The 23,070-nt window shown below is 40.8% G+C and overlaps 1 protein-coding gene across 1 annotated transcript in view; it reads left to right on the forward strand.

The window, feature by feature from the left end:
- Positions 1-23,070, forward strand: part of LOC146789275 (histone deacetylase 9-like) — a 1,526,442-nt gene that overhangs the window by 1,071,027 nt on the left and 432,345 nt on the right. The window contains exon 11 of the mRNA XM_085630931.1: positions 18,990-19,123. Coding sequence (XP_085487057.1) covers positions 18,990-19,123 — 134 coding nt within the window. The remainder of the gene's footprint in view (positions 1-18,989; positions 19,124-23,070) is intronic.

The raw sequence follows: 23,070 nt of genomic DNA on the forward strand, positions 1-23,070 counted from the left end.
CCCTGGGGGATGGGGTCATCAGGGCCAATAAATTAGAATAAGAAGGGGAACCACACAGCCCCCCTTCTTAAAAAAATAAAATAAATAAAAGACTGGCATCGTGCCGGAGGCCATGCCCCCTCCATGCAGCACTCTGCAAACGCGCCCCCAACAGGCATCTCCAGTATGCGCCAGGGAGCTGCGCTGCAGACAGGTGTTCTGAGGCCAAGCCCCGTTTTACACCTCTCTGCAACGCAGCTCTGTGGCGCTTACTGGAGGTACCTAGTGGTCTAGTGTGACCCTAGGGACCCTTAGGATTCAAGGGGACTTAATCTCTCAACTTAGAACAGCCACAGGGCGCGTTTACACAGTGGTGAAGGGAGGGGACGGGGCCTGAGGTGACGTGTGCAAACACGCACCATGGCACGTTTTAAATTGGGGATATAATTTCCCTTCAATACTGAGGGCCCCTGGGGGCTAACTAGCCCACCAAGTGCTTCCAGTAAGCGCCACTGAGCTGCATTGCAGAGAGGTGGTCCAGGCCGTGCCACTTTTTACACCTCTCTGCAACGCAGCTCTGTGGCACTTACTGGAGGTACCTAGTGGGCTAGTTGGACCCTAGGGACCCTCAGGACTCAAATGAACTTAATCTCCCAACTAAAAACGGACACAGGGCGTGTTTACACAATGGTGAAAGGAGGGGACGGGGCCTGAGTTAACGTGTGCAAAAACGCCCTGTGGCCTGTTTTAAGAGGTAGTTTTAATCCCCATGCCCTATTATATACTAGGGGCTTATAGAGGAGGTAAGGCTAATCACAGGGGGACCCCAACGCATAATGTTCCCTAGTGTATGTAGGTGTTTTCACTGTATTCTAAGTGTCTTTTAACATAGCACTGGCTCTAGGACTGGTTAGTCAGACTCAGTTACCACCAGTATCCGTCTGAAAAAGTTGAGGGTACAGGATGATTTTGCAACAAGGCTTCTTTCTGCTCTTCTTTTTGTGCTTTCTGCACGTTATCCTTCTTCCTGCACTTATCTTCGTATTTGAGGACTTCTGTTGCTTCTTTCTGCACTTCTTTTGTTTCTTTCTGTGCATTTTTTCTTCTTTCTTCACATGTCCTATCTCTGTAGGCATAGTTAGAAATTAGCATTTAAAAAACCTTTGAAATTAACAGAAAAAACCATAGGTTTCAGGCACGTTATAGTTAGGAATTAGCATTTAAAAAAACCTCAGAAATTCACTGAAAAAACCATAGGTTTCAGGGGTGTTATAGTTAGCTGGACTTTTCACTTGTACAAAACCATTGAAATTCCCCCGTTATAGTTAGTTCAGCTAACTATAACTCGCGCGCCCGCAATGCACTGCTGATGACGTCACATATTACATCACTCATGACATGGTCAGTGACATCACTCATGACATCACTGATGACATCTCAAATGACATCACTGATGACATCACTGATGACATCATCCTTGTGATAGAGTGGCAGACCTCCTCTCACCCTAATATAACCTTTGATACACACATTCAAAAATAGAGACTAAAATTTTCAAAACAATGGACATACCAATACCAGTTACAACAACCTCTTCAGTAATTCTAAGATCCACATACACATCCACTCATTCACCAACAGTCCAATACAGTCACTCATACATGTACTCACTCATCATATGTACTCATACACCTATACATCCTGTTACACAATGCCACTCATCCATAGTTACTCACACACATAGTCACTCATGCTAATAAAGAATCAAACATACATTTACTTGCATATACAGTTATACACACACCACCACACTTACTTCTACGGAAACTTACACATACTTAGTCTTTTAAACAATCACTTATAGAAACACATACTTATTCATACAGGAACTCTTTCAATCTCTCACTCTCACATATACTCACATATATACACTAATAGTCACATATACTAGTTTAAAACATATGTAGTTACTCATAAAGACACTATTGAGACAGTCATTCACTCACTAACACACCCATACACACACTCATCCACCCATACAGTCCTGCACACATACTGTGTTCAACACATACAAACAGTGAGTCACTCATTCATGCACCTATGCACTACGTAATACCCCCACCGAACCATGCAGACACTCAGACTGATACTCAAAAAACCAACTAATAACCTATATAGACACCCATGTAGCTACTCACCAACCCATGCAGCCACTTATACACAAAGTGAGAGACTGATACAGATATTTACATATTTAAACATTACTCACTAAGCCATGTATTCACTATGATACACTTAATCAGTCAGTTACACAATCAATTTTTCAAAAACAAATCATCCATTTAGACACTTATATACCCATTTATTCTTCCATCGACCTTGAGATATACATATATAAAACATATTTAATTTTCAGAATAACACACATTCACTGGATGATGTCATCAGTGATGTCATCAGTGATGTCATTTGAGATGTCATCAGTGATGTCATGAGTGATGTCAGTGACCATGTCATGAGTGATGTAATATGTGACGTCATCAGTAGTGCATTGCGGGCGCGCGAGTTATAGTTAGCTGAACTAACTATAACGGGGGAATTTCATTGGTTTTTTACGAGTGAAATGTCCAGCTAACTATAACATGTGTGAAACCTTTGGTTTTTTCATTTAATTTCTAAGGTTTTTTAAATGCTAATTCCTAACTATAACGTGTGTGAAACCTTTGGTTTTTTCATTGAATATATATATATATATATATATATATATATATATATATATATTACCTAGTTATAGTTAGGACCACGTTTCTATAGGAAATCCGCAACATTCTATTTTGAATAACTTTGGCGCCGGTCGACGAATCCTCGCGAATTTTTCAAAATAGGTGGGGCGCTACGTTCCGCTCCTACCCTGAAAGTCTCGGGGGGATTCGTCAAGCGGGGACTGAGATAAAAGGGGGGTCCCAAAACGCGTTTTTCCCATGCATTTTTCCATAGGACCTTTAGACAGGGCTACAGCCCGAACGGCTGAACAGAATTTAATGAAATTTGGCAGAGAGGTAGTCCCCAGGTCAAGGAAGTGCCTTTTGTAGGTTTGGTGTAAATCTGTTCAGTAGATTCTGAGAAAATAGCCTTTAAATCAATATATATATCTGAGCCAGCTTACGGTGCGCTTATGGTACGCTTACCGTACGCGTACGGTGGCGTGCGCGAGCGCGATTCTGATTGGCTCTTAGATCTTAGTAAACATTCGAATCGGCCGAAACCAGGAAGCGTCGGCCGCCATTTTCTCTCTCGCACTGAGAGTGTGGATTAAAACACAAAGCACAAAAACATGTAAAGGGGCTGTTTGGACAGCTCCAAAACACCTAGCCATGTTGAGGGAGTCCCCAAAGATCCCCCAAGGCCAAAAACGGAATTTTTATATTTTCGCTAATTTCTCCGATTACGCTTACCGTACGCGTACGGTATAAAAATATTTTTTAAAAAAAATTATCCACACTCTCCCCACCCCGTGTGCAAATGGAGCCCGAAGGGCACCATTTGTGCATGGTGTATAAGAAATGTGAAAAAGTAAAATATTACCTTTCAAAACGAAGTGCATCATATGTCCTTCATGTGCGCACGGTGCGCGAAGCGCATCGTGCGTACATGGCCCATCTAGCGTAACGTGGGCACGCGGTGCGCGTAGCGCACCGCGTGCCCACCGTGCGTGCACGGCACTAACTGCGTAAAGTGGGCGCACGGTGCGCGAAGCACACCGTGCGCGCACGGAACAATCTGCGTTAAGTGGGCGCGCACGCCACGAATGGCGTAAAGTAACTTAGCATTTAAAAAAACGTACAAATTCACTGAAAAAACCATAGGTTTCACACACGTTATAGTTAGGAATTAGCATTTAAAAAACCTTGCAAGTTCACTGAAAAAACCATAGGTTTCACACATGTTATAGTTAGCGGAAATTTTACTGATAAAAAACCAATGAAATTCCCCCGTTATAGTTAGTGCAGGCAACTATAACTCACGCGACCGCAATCTTCTGCTGATGACATATGTGTCTTTATGAAAAAAAAATATTTGTAATATATGTATAGCTAAAAATTTATGGAAGAAGACATGGGCAAATAAGTGTCTAAATACAGTATTAGCATCAGCAGAGGATTGCGGTCGCGTGAGTTATAGTTGCCTGCACTAACTATAACGGGGGAATTTCATTGGTTTTTTATCAGTAAAATTTCCGCTAACTATAACATGTGTGAAACCTATGGTTTTTTCAGTGAATATATATATATATATATATATATATATATATATATATATATATATATATATATATATATATATATATATATATATATATATATATATATATATATATATATATATATATTACCTACTGGCGGTCGCCAGTAGGTAGTTATAGTTAGGACCACGTTTCCATAGGAAAACCTCAACATTCTATTTTGAATACTTTGGCGCCGGTCGACGAATCCTCGCGAATTTCTCAAAATAGGTGGGGCGCTACGCTCCGCTCCTACCCTGAAAGTCTCGGGGGGATCCGTCAAGCGGGGGCTGAGATAAAAGGGGGGTCCCAAAACGCGTTTTTCCCATGCATTTTTCCATAGGACCTTTAGAACGAGCTACAGCCCGAACGGCTGAACAGAATTACTCAAAATTTGGCAGAGAGGTAGTCCCTAGGTCAAGGAAGTGCCTTTTGTAGGTCTGGTGTAAATCTGTTCAGTATTTCCGGAGAAAATAGCATTTAAAAGCATATATATATATATATGCGCGCAGGGTGCGCGCACCGTGCGAGCACCGTGCGAGCACCCTAACGTGCGCGAGCGTAATTCTGATTGGTGGTTACATGTTAGTCAACGTTCGAATCGGTCGAAATCAGGAAGTGTCGGCCGCCATTTTGTTTGTTTTCAGTGCGAGAGTGAAAAAGGAAGGTGGCGAACGTGAAAAGGGGGCAGGGTAGAGAGTTCCTGACCCCCTAGCCTTTGTCAGGGGGTCCCTGAAGGACCCCGAAGGCAAAAAAAAAAATTTTTTTTTTTAAAAATCGCGGGGGTGCGCGCACAGTGCGCGCACCCTGAAAAACACAAAAAAAAAATTTTTTTTTTTGCAAAAAAAAAAAAATTATTCGCAGGGTGAAAACCAAAAAAAAAAATAATAATAATTTTTAATACGTAGTTTATTGTAAAATAAATATATAAAAAATAATACATAAATAAATTAGCATTTAAAAAACCGTACAAATTCACTGAAAAAAACATAGGTTTCACACACGTTATAGTTAGGAATTAGCATTTAAAAAACCTTGCTAATTCACTGAAAAAACCATAGGTTTCACACATGTTATAGTTAGCTGGACATTTTACTGATAAAAAACCAATGAAATTCCCCCGTTATAGTTACTGTAGGCAACTATAACTCACGCGACCGTAATCCTCTGCTGATGACATATGTGTCTTTATGAAAAAAAAATATTTGTAATATATGTATAGCTAAAATTTAATGGAAGAAGACATGGGCAAATAAGTGTCTAAATACAGTATTAGCATCAGCAGAGGATTGCGGTCGCGTGAGTTATAGTTGCCTACAGTAACTATAACGGGGGAATTTCATTGGTTTTTTATCAGTAAAATGTCCAGCTAACTATAACATGTGTGAAACCTATGGTTTTTTCAGTGAATATATATATATATACATGGCAGAAGAAATACGGGTCCTTCCGGGATCAGTCCCGTCGCCAGGTGGTGCGTCAGCCGGCAGAAACCCAAGCCGGTATATAAATATTTAAAGTTTCCTCAAGTAACAACGCACACTCAGGAGTCCATTGCAACCACAGAGGTTTATTTAAGTAAACCGCTACGCGTTTCGACACCAAGAGTGTCTTGATCACACGATTTCCACAGTGCTTCATGACGTATATTTGACAACAAAAACATAGAAAAGGCACTACAATCGGAGCATCCACTTCTGCCCCGTTCTTTGGCATCCATCTTGAAATAGTAACCACTGTAAGTACTACATACCTTGCCAATGTAGAGTTTTAAATTTATGTCTACAAAAATGACAGATAATGAAGACAAAATTGATAAATCGTGATGACATGTTAACGAATTCATGATTGATACAAAAACTAAAGTAGTATTGAAAAATGCAATACATCGACATTATCATGCATTATATATATATAACTGGTTAGTTGCATGATTCCCAACTTAGATAAGTTGAGCCTAGGATCTGCGAGTGCAAATTCATGTAAAACATCTCTAAATAGAGAAGAGTATTATTCGATACTGCAACTAAGCACAGCTTGGTGTCAGAATTTTCAGTCATCAATAAAGTTCGAACAAGGTTTCCTAGGCAAGTGCCCTTGAAGTACTATGTTGGTTATAAACGAGAGATGGAACTGTATCAATATAAACGCCCTAGTGGCTCTGATCAAGGCCTTAAAATGATTCTTGTAAACAAAACCACAGGAGCTCCACAAAACATACAGTCCTGCACAGTGAAACATTAGCTAAAACTAATGTGAATAAAAGTGTAAATTGAAAAAGATAAAGGTATACATTTCTTAACGTCTCTTGTCTTGATGGAGAGTGCCCAGGTGATTCTGATGAAGAAAAGGGTAGGGTACCCGTGAAATTTATGCCCACTAGTGCCAGTGAAGGGTCCCTTCCTTTCCTCCTGAAATACAACAAGACAGAGGACACAGTTAAAACCACATTATTTACAATGTGCCCACAGCGCGCGCACGGTGCGCGAAGCGCACCGTGCGCGCAAAAATTAAAAATAAATACATAACTTAGCATTTAAAAAACCGTACAAATTCACTGAAAAAACCATAGGTTTCACACAGGTTATAGTTAGCTGTACATTTTACTCGTAAAAAACCAATGAAATTCCACGTTATAGTTAGATCAGGTAACTATAACTTGCGCGCCCGCAATCCACTGCTGATGACGTCACATAATACATCACTCATGACATGGTCAGTGGCATCACTCATGACATTACTGATGACATCATCCTTGTGATAGAGTGGCGGTCGCGCGAGTTATAGTTACCTGATCTAACTATATATATATATATATGTTTAGATCTGGGATGGCGGCAAAGGTGTCAGCAAGAACTATTGCTCACACTTTACATAGAGATGGCTTTTGGACTTTGTCCTCTTTGGATCAACGTGTTTCATCCGACAGGAGTATCTTTCACTCTCAAATGCTATTGGAGTTTCATTCCTCCTGCTATGGGGTGCTTGCAATGATATTCATAAGGTACTAGTCCACATATACCCATTACAGTTTTTGTCACATTTAGTTCATTATCTCCTGCTTGCACTGTAGAAAGAAAGCAAATATTACACAAATTGACAGTGCTCCTGTCTGTACAAACTATTTTGTCTTGTAACCACTGGCTTTCACTAACAATACCACCAATGTCGCCACCACATAATCATTACCACCACCAAAATCTCACCAATACAAAACTAAAACTACCAACACCAATATTACCACAAAAAGACCGCTATATTAACACATGTCACTGATACAACACCAACAGTATCACCACCGAAACCATCACAAAGCCCTATAGCATTTTCATCAAAGCCACCCCCACCACCACCAATATGCAACTACTTCAACCAACACCAGAAATAACTCCATTATCTATACTGCTAATAAAACCACCTCAATACCACTGCCAATACCACCAATACCACCACCACATGTAAGACCACCAATAACAACAACACCACCTCCAATACCCCCTCCAATAACAACATCCTCAATTTGAATACCACCAGTACCACAATACCACCAGAACCACCGCCGACACTTGCGATCACAATCAATATCACAACGAATCCCTCACCATAAATACTACCGTCAATACCATACTACCAATACCTCATCCCCGTTAAGAACCACCACCATTGTGCCAGCGCCACAATTACAACACCAACAATATCATCATCATCACAAATACTACCACCAACAGAACCAACAATAATATGAACACCACCAGCACCACTACCAATACCACTATAACACCATCACCATTACCAATACCAGTAATACCAAATAGCACCTTCACAATATCATTTTAACACCAGAAACACATCAATAATACCACTATCACCATCAATATCACTACAACCTATTCCATGCCCCTAATATCATCAATAATAGTATCAATAACACTGCTATCAAGCATTTAGCAAAGCCAATAGCTCTTGTTTAATGTGCTGCTGCATGGAAACATATTTTCTGCGTTCCTGTTTTTGCAAGATTTGTTACATTAAATCAAAAACCACTGCATTTGTCTAGGCTTATACAACTTGTGGAGAATCCAGTTAGAATGAAAACTCTTACTTTTTGCAGAACATATTATCTCCCGACATGAAAAAAAATCCTTGCACAAGAAAGAACAAGGCAAACTGGGAATCTTTGCCAACTTTAAGAGAGACTAAAGTTGGGACATTTGCAAAACCTCATAGGCACACTATGCACACAATGAAGATATACCGTGTATAAGCATAAGCACCTGCCCAGTACTCCTGACTCAGTTAAGGATCAAGCAGCGGTTAAAATAAGCCCCAGTCTCCGCCCTCAATCAGGCACAAGGGCGCATCTTTGGCCGTGTAGTAGCGAATGATTGAAATCCTTTCAAACGGCGTTGAAACATAAGCAAACCCACCATTGGTGGGGAAGCGAAGTTGCTCTGGTGCTAATTCAGTCAAAAATCTTACAGGATTTTTATTGTATTTTCTGCCTCGTGTCTTGTGTTTTTATTAATTTTAGAGCCCAGTCCTTTTTATGCACAGTAATGGGTTATTTGGGTTTTTCGTTTCGTTATCATGCAGCAGCGAACGGTTGACACAAACAGTCACTTTTTTTGTTTCTTTTACTGTTTCGGAAACTGCTTCCATTTCACGTTGCTATGTAGTAGCATTCCATACACGTCTCTGTCAGTTTTTCCACCATGGCTTGAGTCACAATAAAGGAAATATTGGCTCGTATACCCCCTTCCCTGCCTCCCTCTTTAACTATAGTTAATAATATTGAAAAAGATCCCCCTGTGTTCCTTGGCAGCCTGCGTCTCTTTTTCCTCTCGTTTGACTTTTTTCATCTGGTAATTGCTTTGGCAGCATTCACTGGCTTCTTAGAAAATATTGCTCCACTAATGATGATCAGGGGGTAGCTCGTGATTGTTAGTGATATCGCATGACATGTTGATATTTGACAGTAATGCTCTTGTACTGGTAAAATGGCTCACGTAACTGAGTAATAGGGGTTCTATGAATTTGCCGCCATTATTGGTCCCTAAATACCAGCGAGTATAGCTTTCTATGTACAGTATTACAACCATGACTATAAATATGTGCAGCGCTTAATAACAAAAAAAAGTATTGGTTCTCAAACTTTTACTCAGAAAAGAAAGAACTCTCGAATGTCAGGTTGTCGAATCCCAGAGCTGCGTTGTTTTGATTCCACCTCATGCCTCTTTCATGCACCACCAGACGCTCCCTGTCTCTTTAGCTCACTGTTTCAGGTTCAGTTTCATCCCTGCCTTCTTTCTTTGTTACTGTGTTTCCGTCTTTCTCTTCCTCCTCATTTTTCCCTCATTTTTGCTTTTCTCTCATTTGTTCTATGTCAAACTATGATGAGGAAAAAATTAAGATTGCATAGCAAAACAGCAACATACAGAAGGCTGCGTCATTGGGAAATGTAATCTAATTGTAATTGTAATTGCATTGATATAGCGCTTACTACCCCTGACGAGGCGTCGAAGCGCTTTTTCGGCAAATAGCACCCTACTCTGGAACCCATAAAGGATTAGTGCTAAATTAGTATAGTGAAAAATTAAAGTAATTTGAGTGGTGGATAGGTTAGTCAGTTATTTGATTCAGAAGGATAGAAGAGAGAAAAGGTTTGCATTTAGATAGTGCTTGTTACCCCTGATGGGGTGTTGAAGTGCTTTTTTTGGGCGAGTAGCACGCTACTCCGGAACCCATAAAGGATTAGTGGTGAATTAGTATAGTGAAATATGAAAGTAATTTGAGTGGTGGATATTAGCCAGTTATTTGGATTGAGAAGGATAGCGGAGGGATAGAAGAGGGAAAAAGGTTTGCATTTATATAGCGCTTGTTACCCCTAATGGTGTATTTAAGCACTTTCTTGGCAAGTAGCATGCTACTCTGGAACCCTGAAGGATTAGCGGTAAATTAGTATAATGAAATATGAAAGTAATTTGAGTGGTGGATATTAATCAGTTATTTGGATTGAGAATGATAGCGGAAGGATTGAATAGGGAAAAAGATTTGCATTTATGTAGTGCTTGTTACCCCTGATGGGGTTTTGAAGCGCTTTTTTGGCGAGTAGCACACTACTCCGGAGCCCATTAAAGGATTAGTGTGAATGTAGTAATGTTTACAGATTTGGGGCACAGAGAGGAAGTTGAGCCTCATACATGTTCTCAGTAATGGCTTTCAAGGACATTACCCTTACTGATGCTAAATGTGGTGGTTTAATACCCTTGTACCTCATTCCTTAATTCTATTATTTCTCTGAAGGTCCTGAAAAATACCTTCGCTTCTGGTATTCTGCTGCAGACTGTTTTCATTATCGCAACACTTCCTCTTTCTCATCGCCATTTTTAGGGCTCGCGCCTGCGTTGCAGTGCGTAGCCTGCTCACGCAGCGAGAGCCCTTTTGTCTGGGGTTCTGAAACCTGCTCACACGCTCATGCGTGTGAGCAGGCTTTCGCTGGCTGCCATTGGATTTATAGTTTTTTTAAATAAAAGTAATGCACGCAATTGGGCAAAGGCGGGCGAATGTCCCGCCTTTGCTACGCCCATTCCCGACAGTGGCTAGCACACGTAGCAGCACGCGTTCACCTTGCTGCAGCTGCCGTGCTCCCTCCCCCTGCTCCTCTGTGGTGCGCGCGCACCACTAGTTGTTTTTTGACAATAGTGATCGCGACGCGATCGCTTTCAGTGCCGCTTGTTTTGTTTACTTTTGGTATAATCGCGGAACCCGCGCTTTACTTTTGATGTTATAAGTAAAGCGCGGGTGCCGCAATTATACCAAAAGTAAAAAAATATAAAAAAAACCATCTATTTCTTTACTTTTGCTATAATCGCGGCATCCACGCTTTACTTTTAACATTAAAAGTAAAGCGCGGGTGTCGCGATTATACCAAAAGTAAAGAAATTGATTTTTTTTTCTATTTCTTTACTTTTGGTATAATCGTGGCACCCACGCTTTACTTTTAATGTTATAAGTAAAGGGCGGGTGCCGCAATTATACCAAAGGTAAAGAAATAGGAAAAAAAAAACTATTTCTTTACTTTTGGTATAATCGCGGCACCCGCGCTTTACTTTTAACATTAAAAGTAAAGGGTCGGTGCCGCGATGCTTGTTTCATACTACTTCCGATTTCAGAATCAAAACAATGCAAAAGAGCTGACGCTTGCAGATTGGACTATTGTAAAGGTTTGGGGGTCTGCTGTCCACACTACGACCTCCACCCACAGGTCACAGGGAGAAAGAAGATTAATTAAACTGAGATAATTGATTCAGAATTTTCTATATGTCCAGATTAAGACCGCTGTCTGTAGGCATTTCGCTGAAACAATGATGTTGACGTGGCACATTAGTCAAAATATTTCAGTGTAGTATTTTCTCTCTCTAGACTATGCTTTTTTATAAAACATATGGGTGGCTCTTAAGGGAGAATAAAGGTGTGAATGGCTGTGAAAAGGTTAATAATGGATTCATATACATGGCCCACTCAAAATATTTTGAAAAGACCCTTGAGCAGTAACAGTGTACTCCTAGTTTGAGAAGTTCCTGACAACCAGGTTATTCTAAAGGAACAAAGATTGGAAAGAGTGGAAACTATAAGTGCCACATTCCTAAAATGTGTGTTATGGAAAACCCTTTTCGAATTTTAGATGGCAAAAAAGAACAAGCATTTGCAATGCAATAGGTCTCACATTTACGCGAGTTTGAGCTATTGACATTGCAAATAATAATGCCTTTTATTTTTTGTTTTAAAAACATAAATAAAAGGCAGTGTTATTTACAATGCCAATAGCTGAAACTCGCGTAACTGCGAGACCTATTGCATTGCAAATGCTTGTTTGCCAATGGCATTGAACTGCAAAGTGCTCTCTCATCTCTTCCACTGGATCTTGTTCAGGCTATTTAACTAATAAATCAATCAATAAATAAAGGCGCAGATACCTGAAGGGATGTCACTTCTGTCTGCCATCTTTCTTACCTCTGCAGTACACCTACCGAAGAGAAAAGTAGAGATTGCCATGAAATATATAATTTGTATAATAATGCAAGACAGAGTGTGCTGTGTTTTTCCTCATCTACAGAGGGTGCTTCTACTATCTGTTTGAATGTGACTGTAAGCATGTGTTTCTTGTCGTGGGTATGCACAACTGGTATGTTGTGTCGGGAGTACAGCTCAAGTTGAATGACCGAAAGCTGAGTTATGACTATGAGCAAAGATACTTGGCTGTTTCTCTGAAGAAATATGAGTACATGGACTTACTTTGTCACAGTATGATGAAGTTTTCTATTATTATTATTTCATAAACAAAAAAAAGGTTTATGTATAAACCAAAATTTTCCATTTGATCAGACTGCTGACCATAAACGATAAAACAAATTGAGAATAACAGCCTTCTCCAAACTTTATACTCCCATTTCTCCATTTTCCACCTCTTATTCCATTCCTTGGATAAAAACGTCTCTCAGATGTCCAGACAAAACCCCATCAATGTATTCTTCTGAGTAAGCAAGCTGCATGTTCGTATATCCAAAGACAGATAGTAGATACCCTTTGTACTCCATTCCCTATTTCAGTATGATCGTTAATGGCTTGCCAGTCGGTTCATTGAGGAAAGGTTTAGGGTTCAGTGGCAAACAACTCAAGCTGGAGTTATTTTCCCTCATTAGGAAAACACAAAAAATACCTCCCCGAGGCTGTCGAAATCACATGCCACTGCTGGAGTGCTGCAAAATAAAAATTACAGTGCCTAATATTTACTCATTTATTCTGTTACAAAGAGATGACACTGGTAAAGTTCAGTGTTCTTTATTGCATTTCAACACCACCACAGGTTCGAGTCAGCTGGAGGCAGCTGTGGAAGCTTCAGAACAACAGCAGATTGCACATTCCAACTGGATCAGGACAGGAGGGGAGATGGAATGTACCATACAAGTTAATTATAATACATTCCCTTCCACCTCAGACGTAAGATGTTGTGCTTTTCTCTGCATGCACTTGATTTTGAACTGCACCAAAAGTTGAGATTTATATGCCAGCCTCAACACTTGGGGAGGAGTGGGCTGAGCCTAGCCATTGAGAAAACGGCTACTCCTTGAGGGTGTTCTGCAGGTGAATGCTCCAATCCACAGGCTAATGCAGCTGATACCTGTCATACTAGGTCTAATAAAGTCAGCATACTCCTGAAATAGAGGGGGTCTTTGAAATATGTTGTTCCCCTTTGTGTGTTTTTTCCTTTCTTGCTTGCAGTCAAAGTCTGAGGAGGAAAAATAAGTTCCAGTCCCCATTGTGTGTTTTTCTCTTCTGAGTCTGAGGAGGAAACATAAAAGCCGCTATCCAAAAATTAGTGCTGGTTGCCCACACCGACAACCATTAGCTCAAATTAAGCACTGCCATCTTGAATAAGGGCAGCCACACACTGATGACATCATGCTCTTCCATGGTGGTAGCAATTGTTTTTGTGTGAAGCTTGCTCATACAAACATCATCTACAGGCCACTCAACGGTATGGGATTCACCATCTCAAAACAGAGATTGGCTGCATGCAATTCGATCTCGTGGAAGAAGAAGCTGTAAGTAAGGGACACTGGCCACTTCACACCAGAGCATTGAGCATACTGTTAATACAAGTGGCGCACTGTTTGTCCTGTCACTTAGGGCCTAATTTAGAGTTTGGCAAGTTACTCTGTCACAAACATGATGGATATCCCATCCGCTCTATTATACGTGCCATTGGATATGATGCACTTCTAGTACGCCAGACAGGATATCTTTCACTTTTGTGATGGAGCAACCCATCCGCTGAACTCTAAATCAGGCCTTTTATCACCATTAATGTGACATATACTTCTACATTTATGTGATAGAGTCTGTATACTGTGTGGTTTCTTCTTACAAAAAGTCCCAATCATTAGTGCCATATCAAACTATACTATTGACGGGGAATAAACAAACTAATGTCAACTTCTCTTCTCCAGGGGTGACAGCCATACCAAGAATCAGTCTTTAACAGGCATAGATTCCAATATGGCAACTATAACACTGGAGAGTATAAGGACTTATCTGCAAAATATTAAAACATGAATGATCACTGTGGATTCTTCTACCTCTAACACTACCAAAGAAATGAAGACACTTTGTGGAGGACTTTCAATGTTCAGTGCGCAGATATAAAATCACACTCATAGAATTTACAAAACCATGTGGTGATGCTCGAAGACTACAGCAGAAGGGATAACATTATATTATTTGGCTTCAAGGAGACCTCTGAAGGCCCAGATATGATTTCATATTTCACATCATTCTGACCTATATGCCTTGGGGTAGACTTCCCCTTCCATTAGAATTTCAGAGGGCTCTTTTTCAGACCATTCACCATAGAAATCTTTGAGATAATTTACAGCTTCGGCTAATTTAAGTTCTTACCCACATGAATGAATATAGCACCCTAATCAAATGCCAATTCGTTTCTGCATGGATTCTCCCACAACAGCTTATTCTCCACTTTTTCAAAAGCTGCAATATATTCTACAAAACTTCAAAACAGCTTTGATTTTTTCTTGACCAGAATTGAATTGCTGAGCAAATCTAAAGCAACCACATCTTCAAGTGCACTGAAACCTGCTCTGAAGTTCATCAGGAACTAGCGAAGCAAGCTGCCTTCTTCTTTCTAGTTTCTAGATTTTCTCGCAGACGTTTAACACTTGAGCAGAAAAATCCAGCAGACTAGCCTGAAATTTTTGTCTTCTCACTTAAAACCATTTTATGGATGACAATAACAACACTGCTTTTCCAAGAAGCTGATATAATTCCAAGTCAATACCTATGTACATAGTGGAAGAATAGAAGATTCCCGAAGAAAATAATATCATTATAACCATTGAAATGCCACATAAGTCAAGAGCCCTCAAAGAATTGGCACCATTTGTCAACGTAGAAAAGGTGACAAAGAGGCCTCATTCCAGTTCCTACTGCATCTTATCATACCCTCCTGCAAACACAGAAGTCTCTTACGTGTTGCAGCCGTTCTGATGAAAATATTGTAATATATGGTTGCTGCTGTTTGTAGCATTCTCAGTTACCGGGTCGCAAAATATTTCACCTTCCATCTTCTTAATGAATTCAAACATCAATAGCAAATTTTCCCTAGATGAGATTTCTTACTGAGTCAAGTATGGTGCTTAGACAATTTTCTCTACTTGGCATCATCCTGGGGAGCTGTGGACAAAATGTTCAACTTTTCTCAGTCGCATCAGCAGCATTTGGGAAAAGCTTTCAAAAAGATCAATCAGTTATCCCTGGATCTCTTTTATTATTCCTCCTCCCATCTTGTTGTTTCAAGGCGGTAGCACTCACTGCTGATATCAGCAATGATTTGAAGGTCACAAGTTCGAGTCCTATCAACAACGGTTTACCATTGTGATGCCAAAGATAAACCCCCATGTTTATTTATTGAAGTGTTACACTAATTGTTTCTGTCGTGAACACAGAGTTTTATGAGAAAGTAAAGATATGGTTAATGACTATTTCTGACAGTAAATGTTAAAGGGAATTTGTACAAGTTCTATAAATAAATATGTTTTTCAATGGTTCCATTTAAAGCACTTTTACAGCATAAGAAATGTAAAGAGAGAAACTCCACAATTCCTGTTATCTAGTCCCATTAAAGCCTTGTATGATTTGTAACTACCCCTAGTATCTTGCCCCCTTTAGCCTTATGTGTCCCTACCAGTAGCCTCCTGCATCTGGTGCTGTGTCTGGTTTTGAGCTGTGGCTCTGGGAACACTAGAAGGAGTCAGCACCCATACAAGCACAGATCCTATCAATGTAGGATGCAAGTAACCACACTGTACGTCCTGTTGTGCAATTTAGAAGCAAATAAAGCAGGGTGAAAAGAATTGATTTGCTACACCCTCTCAGCTCTCCTATATGTTATGGCGATGGAGTGGTGGGCTGTAGTTTGGACAGGACAGATGCTTGGTTTTTGGCTATGAAAATGGAGCAGAAGTCCTTGTTCTTTCCACCTTTCATTTGGAAGCTTAAATACAGGCTTGTCTCTTATATGACCGCTATGTAACCTGAATTGTCTTGCCCACATAGCTTCTCACAATTATGTTTCAACACAATTTAATTCTAAATAGTTGGTTGTTGGCATCCAGTACGGCAGGGATATTCAGAGTAAATCATGGAGAGCCAGATTTTTCCCCTTTTTTTTAATTATATCAAATGCCTAGTTGTATACAATACATAAAATGCATTTAACTAACAGTTATTCACATTGTTGGGTATCTTGAAAATGTGACTTGGCTACGTCAACTCCCTATTAATGGGCATCCCTAAAATTCATCTTTCCCATCAAAGGTCAGCCCTTACTGCAGTAATTTTGATGGTATTTGGCTGTAAAAGTTCAGATCACATTACCACAATTTTGGTCACTTTCAATTGGCCCCACATTGAGGAAAGGAGATTATTCAAGCGTCAGGTTATTTCAGGCGGCCACGCTCATAAGTACCGAGTTAATTGAACTACAAACCCCATTCTTCAAAAAAGCAAGATCTCTAAAATAATACTTTTCAGTATGTGGATCTAGGGTCTGAAACCTCATACACATAATCTCTCTACAGACATTTCATGTTTCACCTTTAAGAAAGAGATTAAAGCCCTGTTCTTCAAAGGTCACTCCCAGTTGTGACTGAGCACTGAAAGATCCTCAAAGAATTTAAGTAGAGAGTTCATTGAGGTTGATAATCTTAAATTCATTTTTTTGCGACTGATTTTAATATTTACTCTTTGGGTGATCTGATGCATATGTCTTTCATCTGTATCCTGGTGACCTGGCCCTGTATAGGTTTTGTTTCTTCGCCCATTCACTGTGAGCACCTTTTATTTTGTTATAACCTTTGTTTTTGTATTCTTTGACCAATATATAAATTGCTCTACCGTTGATATCGGTCTACTTTGCTCTAATAAAACTGCAAAATAAATAAATTAACAGGTTACAAACCTATGAAGGACTAGGAAAGTGAACGGAATTTGGGCTGGCGCTCTTCCACTGAGTGACGCAACGCCGAAGTCATTAGCATCAGCTGACAGTGATTCAAGCATGTTTCCCTCAATGTCCACTCTCAGTATGGCACATTTTACTGCACATAGAAACTCCTGTCCATTTAGTTGACAGGTGCTGACTTGCAGACTTTCTATGAATATGAATGCAAGGAAGGAAGTCTGTTGTTCCTTTCAAGCATCCATCTCTTCCTTCATAGGGATTCGGAGAGATTTGCAAATTTTATGATTAATGTGCAAGGATTCTGCGAATCCAAGGGAATACCATTTTTTTTGCTGTGAGGAATTAGTACATCCATCGCAGCGCAAAAATAATATTGGGGTGTATTGCAAATCCTGCACAAAAATGATGTGGCTTATTAACAAGGAAACAACAAAGCGCAGAGATGCACTATATTTTCCAGCACCTTACTCTGTCATTACCAAAACGCAGGGATGCACTGTATTTACAACAACACGGTGCACCCCTGTGTTTTCCCTAGCGCTGGTGCTAAATATAGCTGCCTAGCGCCAACACAGACACCCTTGCGCCATAGGTGTCCCTTCCTGCAGATAAACAATGAATAATGTCAATTTGTTACTTCTATGCGTGCTGCAATCTGCAGCACACATAGAAGTAGTAAATTGTCATTATTTAATGACTGTTTATGTGCAGGAAGGGACACCTTCCCGCACATAAACAACCATTAATGTCATGTTGCTACTTCTATGTGTGCTGGAGAATGCAGCACACACTGAAAAAGCAAAAACTAGGAGAAATATAAGTATTTCTCCTCGTTGCGCCATACTAACGGCTGCTATTGTATGGGGTTAGTTGTTGGCACTGCCTCAGATTTACACATCCTTGTAAACCTGGGGCAGCGTCAAAATGAAATGGGTGCTGCGTTGGAACGCCCACATCAACGCCCACTGCAAGCCCCTTTCAAGAAAAGTGATGTGTGTAAAGGGGCCTTATTTACAAGGCTTTGTACATATGGAGAAGGGCATAGCGCCACCAGAACGTCGCTAAAAGTGAGGTCCTGGTGGCGCTATCTCCGTGTAAATATGCCCCAATATCTGTGGTTAAACACACGATTAGTACATCTAGTCCTAAATTAGTCTATTCTTTAAGAACTCAATAGATGACACCTGTCTTGTTAATATTAATATATTTTTCCATGAACTTGCAATAGAGAATGCCTGGGACCGCCGAAGACTTTCCCAGCAGGCTAGAAGGGTTTCTTAGTGCTAATGGTTTCTTTCTTTAAGCTTCGTGTGTAATTCTTGGAAGGAGCATACCTTATGACTGTTTTAAACAGTGACATTTTTTTAAGCACTTCGGGGCATATTATCAAGAAACAGCGTTAAACTTATCACCGCTTTAGCGGCAGAAAACCGCCGCTAAAGCGGCGATAATGGGCTTGATAATATGCCCTTGAGAATTCCCATAGAAGCCCATGTTCTGGTGTCAACATGGGCTTCTATTGGAATTCTCTGCGGTATATTATCAAGCCCATTATCGCCGCTTTAGCGGCAGTTTTCTGCCGCTAAAGCGGTGATAAGTTTAGCGCTGTGCTTGATAATATGCCCCTTTATGTGTATTATATACTCGTGTCGGTTTGCCACATTCATTCGTGTTTTATTTCAACTTTAGGTTTTGGTCACCTTATCAAGCAGCTGTTGATGCTGGCACATGGGCGAGTTGTGTTGGCCCTTGAAGGAGGGCATGACCTTACTGCCATCTGTGACACATCAGAAGCTTGTGTAAACGCCCTGCTAGGAAACCAGGTAAGACGGAGTCAAGGTTAACAATGAAGAAATCAAATAATTGCCAATTTTTGTTATTAATTCATTGTTAACTAAAAATGTATCATATACCTCATAGATGACCATGCATGATGCTCATATTGTTTAATTGTGAACACATAAACATGTATAAAAACTAAAATAAAACACAAATTAAACACGCTGCGCATAACAGCAAACACAGTGTCCCATTTTCCCCTCTCAATATATGATAACAAATAAGATAATCATTTTTCCCGCAACAGTCAGGTTGGTACATTTACCAAAGCGAGAGACTGAAAGCATGAAAATAAATAAATGCAGGTTACCATTTTAATAAGTGGCACAAAGGATTTATGATGTGCCACATGAATAGAATCATGTTTGCATCCGAGGGATATTCCCTTTTTTTTGGTTATTTTAATGTGTTGGTGTGAAGACAAAGGGAACACATGCTTAGCATTCAAGTGCCATATTCCATTCCGGCAATTTCCCTTTGACACTTTTCCATCAAAATCTGAATGCCTCTTCCATAGACACTGAGGGCCATATTTATGAAAAAGTGATGCAGTGCCGTGCAGCAAGTCACCTTGCTGCGCGGCCTGTGCCACAAGGAGAGAGCAGGAATACACAATATTTAAGGCAATACAGTGCATTCCTATCCTTTCCCTTCCACTGGCACTCTCTTGGCAGAATGCAGCACACATAGAAAGAGGAAGGAATGAGGAGAAATATAGAAATAGAGATATTTCTCCTCGTTATACCTCCACAGGGAACGCTTAAGATTTTAGCACATTCCCAGATTTACAAGCTCTTTTAAATCTGGGGTTGCGTCAAAATCCACGGGAGTTGCATGGGAACACCCTTAAAATGTCCATGGAATGCCTTCCCAGGGCAGAATAACACAATGCAGTGATTTGCACTGCACTGCATTACTCCAGATTTATGAAGCCACTGAGAGTTATGCAAAATGGCTTTGTCGGGCTTCATGAATCTGACCTAGGGGTTTGTGTCACACTTCTACCACTTTGCTTGGGGCAAACGTGACATTAATGGCATCACAGGGTAGCTCTCTGTCCCACCCTTATCCCCTCCACAGCCTCCCATTTGCTGTGAGAATCAAGGGGAATGCAAGAATGCTAATATACAGAAAGCAAACAGTTTATTTTCTGCCCCTACTGCTCCTATGACCTCTAAAACCAGGGCTAGCTAGAGCAGTGGCAGGGGTTTCAAAGTGCAAGCCTGGGGATGCAGCTGTTACCCCTGGCTACCTCTAACTGATGTTCATGACCTTTATCTGTGCTTCAAACAAGGAGAGGCCTCCCCTGTGAATTACATCCAAGTCTGGCCTGCTTTGTTGTCCTGTGGGTGGGCTAGTGCCGGTGCAAATAATGTGGATCCAGATACTTTCTATTCCCACAAGAGATTCTAAATACCGGTACAGCTTAATCTGAAATATTGTTTCTAATTATCTTATAATAATTTGGTAAATGCCAGAGGATTTCCTGCTCTCATTGTCACAGGCTAGCCCTTTTCAGTGAAAGTGGTTGGATAATGCAGAAGCTTAGGTATTGCTTACTGAGGGGCTTATTGTATGTTGTCTTAAACTTGTATTATGTTGATGAAATTGCGCAGGCATCTGAGACATTAGAAACATTGACTTTAATATAGTTCCATTTATACTTGGGTTTTAGGTATTAGTTATTTGAATAAAATAAACCTGAAAGTTAAAAGATGACAATCAAATATAATTCCAATTTTATGTTCTGAAGCTATGGGAATGGGAATCAGGGATGGGAAGAAAAACACTGGTGGCAATACCAAAGATGGAGCAAAGGAAAATATAGAAAACCTGTTTTAATGAATCAAGAAGGAGGGATCTGGTCACAAACCCAGAATCTCGAGACCCAAGACAGGAATCCAAATAGAGGTTGAACAGCAGAGACAAAACAAGCATTTGTAAAGAGAATAGGTCCAGTTTTGATACAAGTTTTCTTCTTTGATTAGTGATTTTGTGTGCTGGTTGTATGAATGGTTGAGTTGGTGAATCTGAAACAACTCCAAGGGTAGAGGAAATTATGAAGAAACTATTTAGGGCCCAGCTGGGTGGCTCGTTAAGTACATGTGAATGGTAAAGTGCATTGATGGATGAATGCGGAATGGACATTTTGCTGGTTTAATAGATGAGTGTATGGATGAGTAAATGGGTAAGTGCATGGATGAAAAAATGGTTGTATGTCAGAAATATCTACTGACACAAATAGTTTGTCCTAAATTTTGCTTACGTTTTCTCATTTTGGGTGTTAATTGTTCAATATTACCTCAAATGGACTAATATTTTTGAAGCCACTATTTAGCAACCAATGCTTATGTCAGATGATATTCAGATAACAATATTCAGGTACCACACAAAAAAAATGAGTAAGAAGATGAGTGAATGTATGGACAGTTACTGTCAGATTAGTATTGAAGACTATGGGCCACATGTATCAAGCAAAATACCGGTTGCAAACGGGCGGATTCACAGAATTGGCCTCTTTATTTATTTTATTTATTTATTCATACAGTTTTATATAGCGCGAACTAGATCCCGAAGAATATCAGAGCGAAGGAAGAAAGGAAGGACATAAATCCAATATCGACAACAAGTACGAATACACAACAGGAATAATCACATAAATCCCAGACAAATAATTGCATAATTCCCAGACAAATGAATCAAGGAGAGTAGTACAATATACAGGTATGTAGCAGGATACAAGAGGGGGCGCACAATGCGGAATAGAAGGGCATAGATCCAATATCGACATCAATGAGGAATACTGTTAGAAATTCTAAAGTCTCTAGTTGGCAAGGGCTTGCACCTTTGTTCAAGTAGGGACCCTTCTTCCTAGTCAGTATAAGGGAGTTACACACCTAAAATAAACCCTGCTCATCCCCTTGGTAGCTTGGCCCGAGCAGTCAGGCTTATCTTAGAGGCAGTGTGTAAAGCATTTGCACAAAACCAACAGTAATACAATTTAAGCACTACAAAAGGACACCACACAGTTTAGAACAATAGCCAATATTTTTATATACTTAAAACAAGACCAATACAATACAAATCCACAATACAGTACTTAAAAATCTTCAGTTATCAAAGTATCCTTGAAAAACAGTTCCTTGATGTCGATAGCTCCGTCCGGGGCTATCACGGCATCGTGAACAACCAAATCCAAACAGTTCTGGCTGACCGCGGCATCGCGGGTCAGCTACTGTGTCGGGAAGACCCACAAACAATACCTTTCAGAAATGCAGGTCGTCGATGACCTCTCGTTGTCCCACGTGTTGCAGGTCGAGCTCCTCTCTGATGGAATCAGGAGTGCTGGCGTTGGCAGGCGTAGGGTGCTGCGGTGTGAAGTGCAGCGGTGCGGCGTGCGGTGCTCTCAGGTCACGGTGCGAGCAGCGGCTTGGTGGCGGTGTCAGATGGCGTCGTCACTGAGACCAGGGTCGCGGTGTGAGATGAAGGTGGTGCTCATCACGGTGCTGGCAGGTCACGGTGCAGCAGCGGCATCGTCGTTGCTGAAGCGCTGTCGTCGGTTGACAAACTGGGGTCGATGGCACCGGCAACAGTAGGTCAAGGCTACGGTGCAGGATGAGGGCGGTGTTTTGTGTTACTTTATGAGCGGTGCCCTTGAACCACGGTGCAAGCAGCGGCGTCGGGTCTGGCATGGAGTGGCATCGTCGGGGATACCAAGGCGTGGTCGTGAAGCGAGGCGATGCAGAGTGCGGTGCCCACAGGTCGCGATGCGAGCAGTGGCTCGGTGGCGGTGTCAGCAGGCGTCTTCGGTGAGACCAGGGTCGCGGTGCGGTGTTGCGATGGTGCTCTCTCTGCGGTGCCAAAGCTTCGGCGTGAAGCGAGGCGGTGTGGAGTGCGGTGCCCACAGAACGCAGCGGTGCAAGCAGCTGCT

The sequence above is a fragment of the Triturus cristatus genome, chromosome 10 (genome assembly GCF_964204655.1).
Source record: "Triturus cristatus chromosome 10, aTriCri1.1, whole genome shotgun sequence".
Taxonomy (NCBI): domain Eukaryota; kingdom Metazoa; phylum Chordata; class Amphibia; order Caudata; family Salamandridae; genus Triturus; species Triturus cristatus.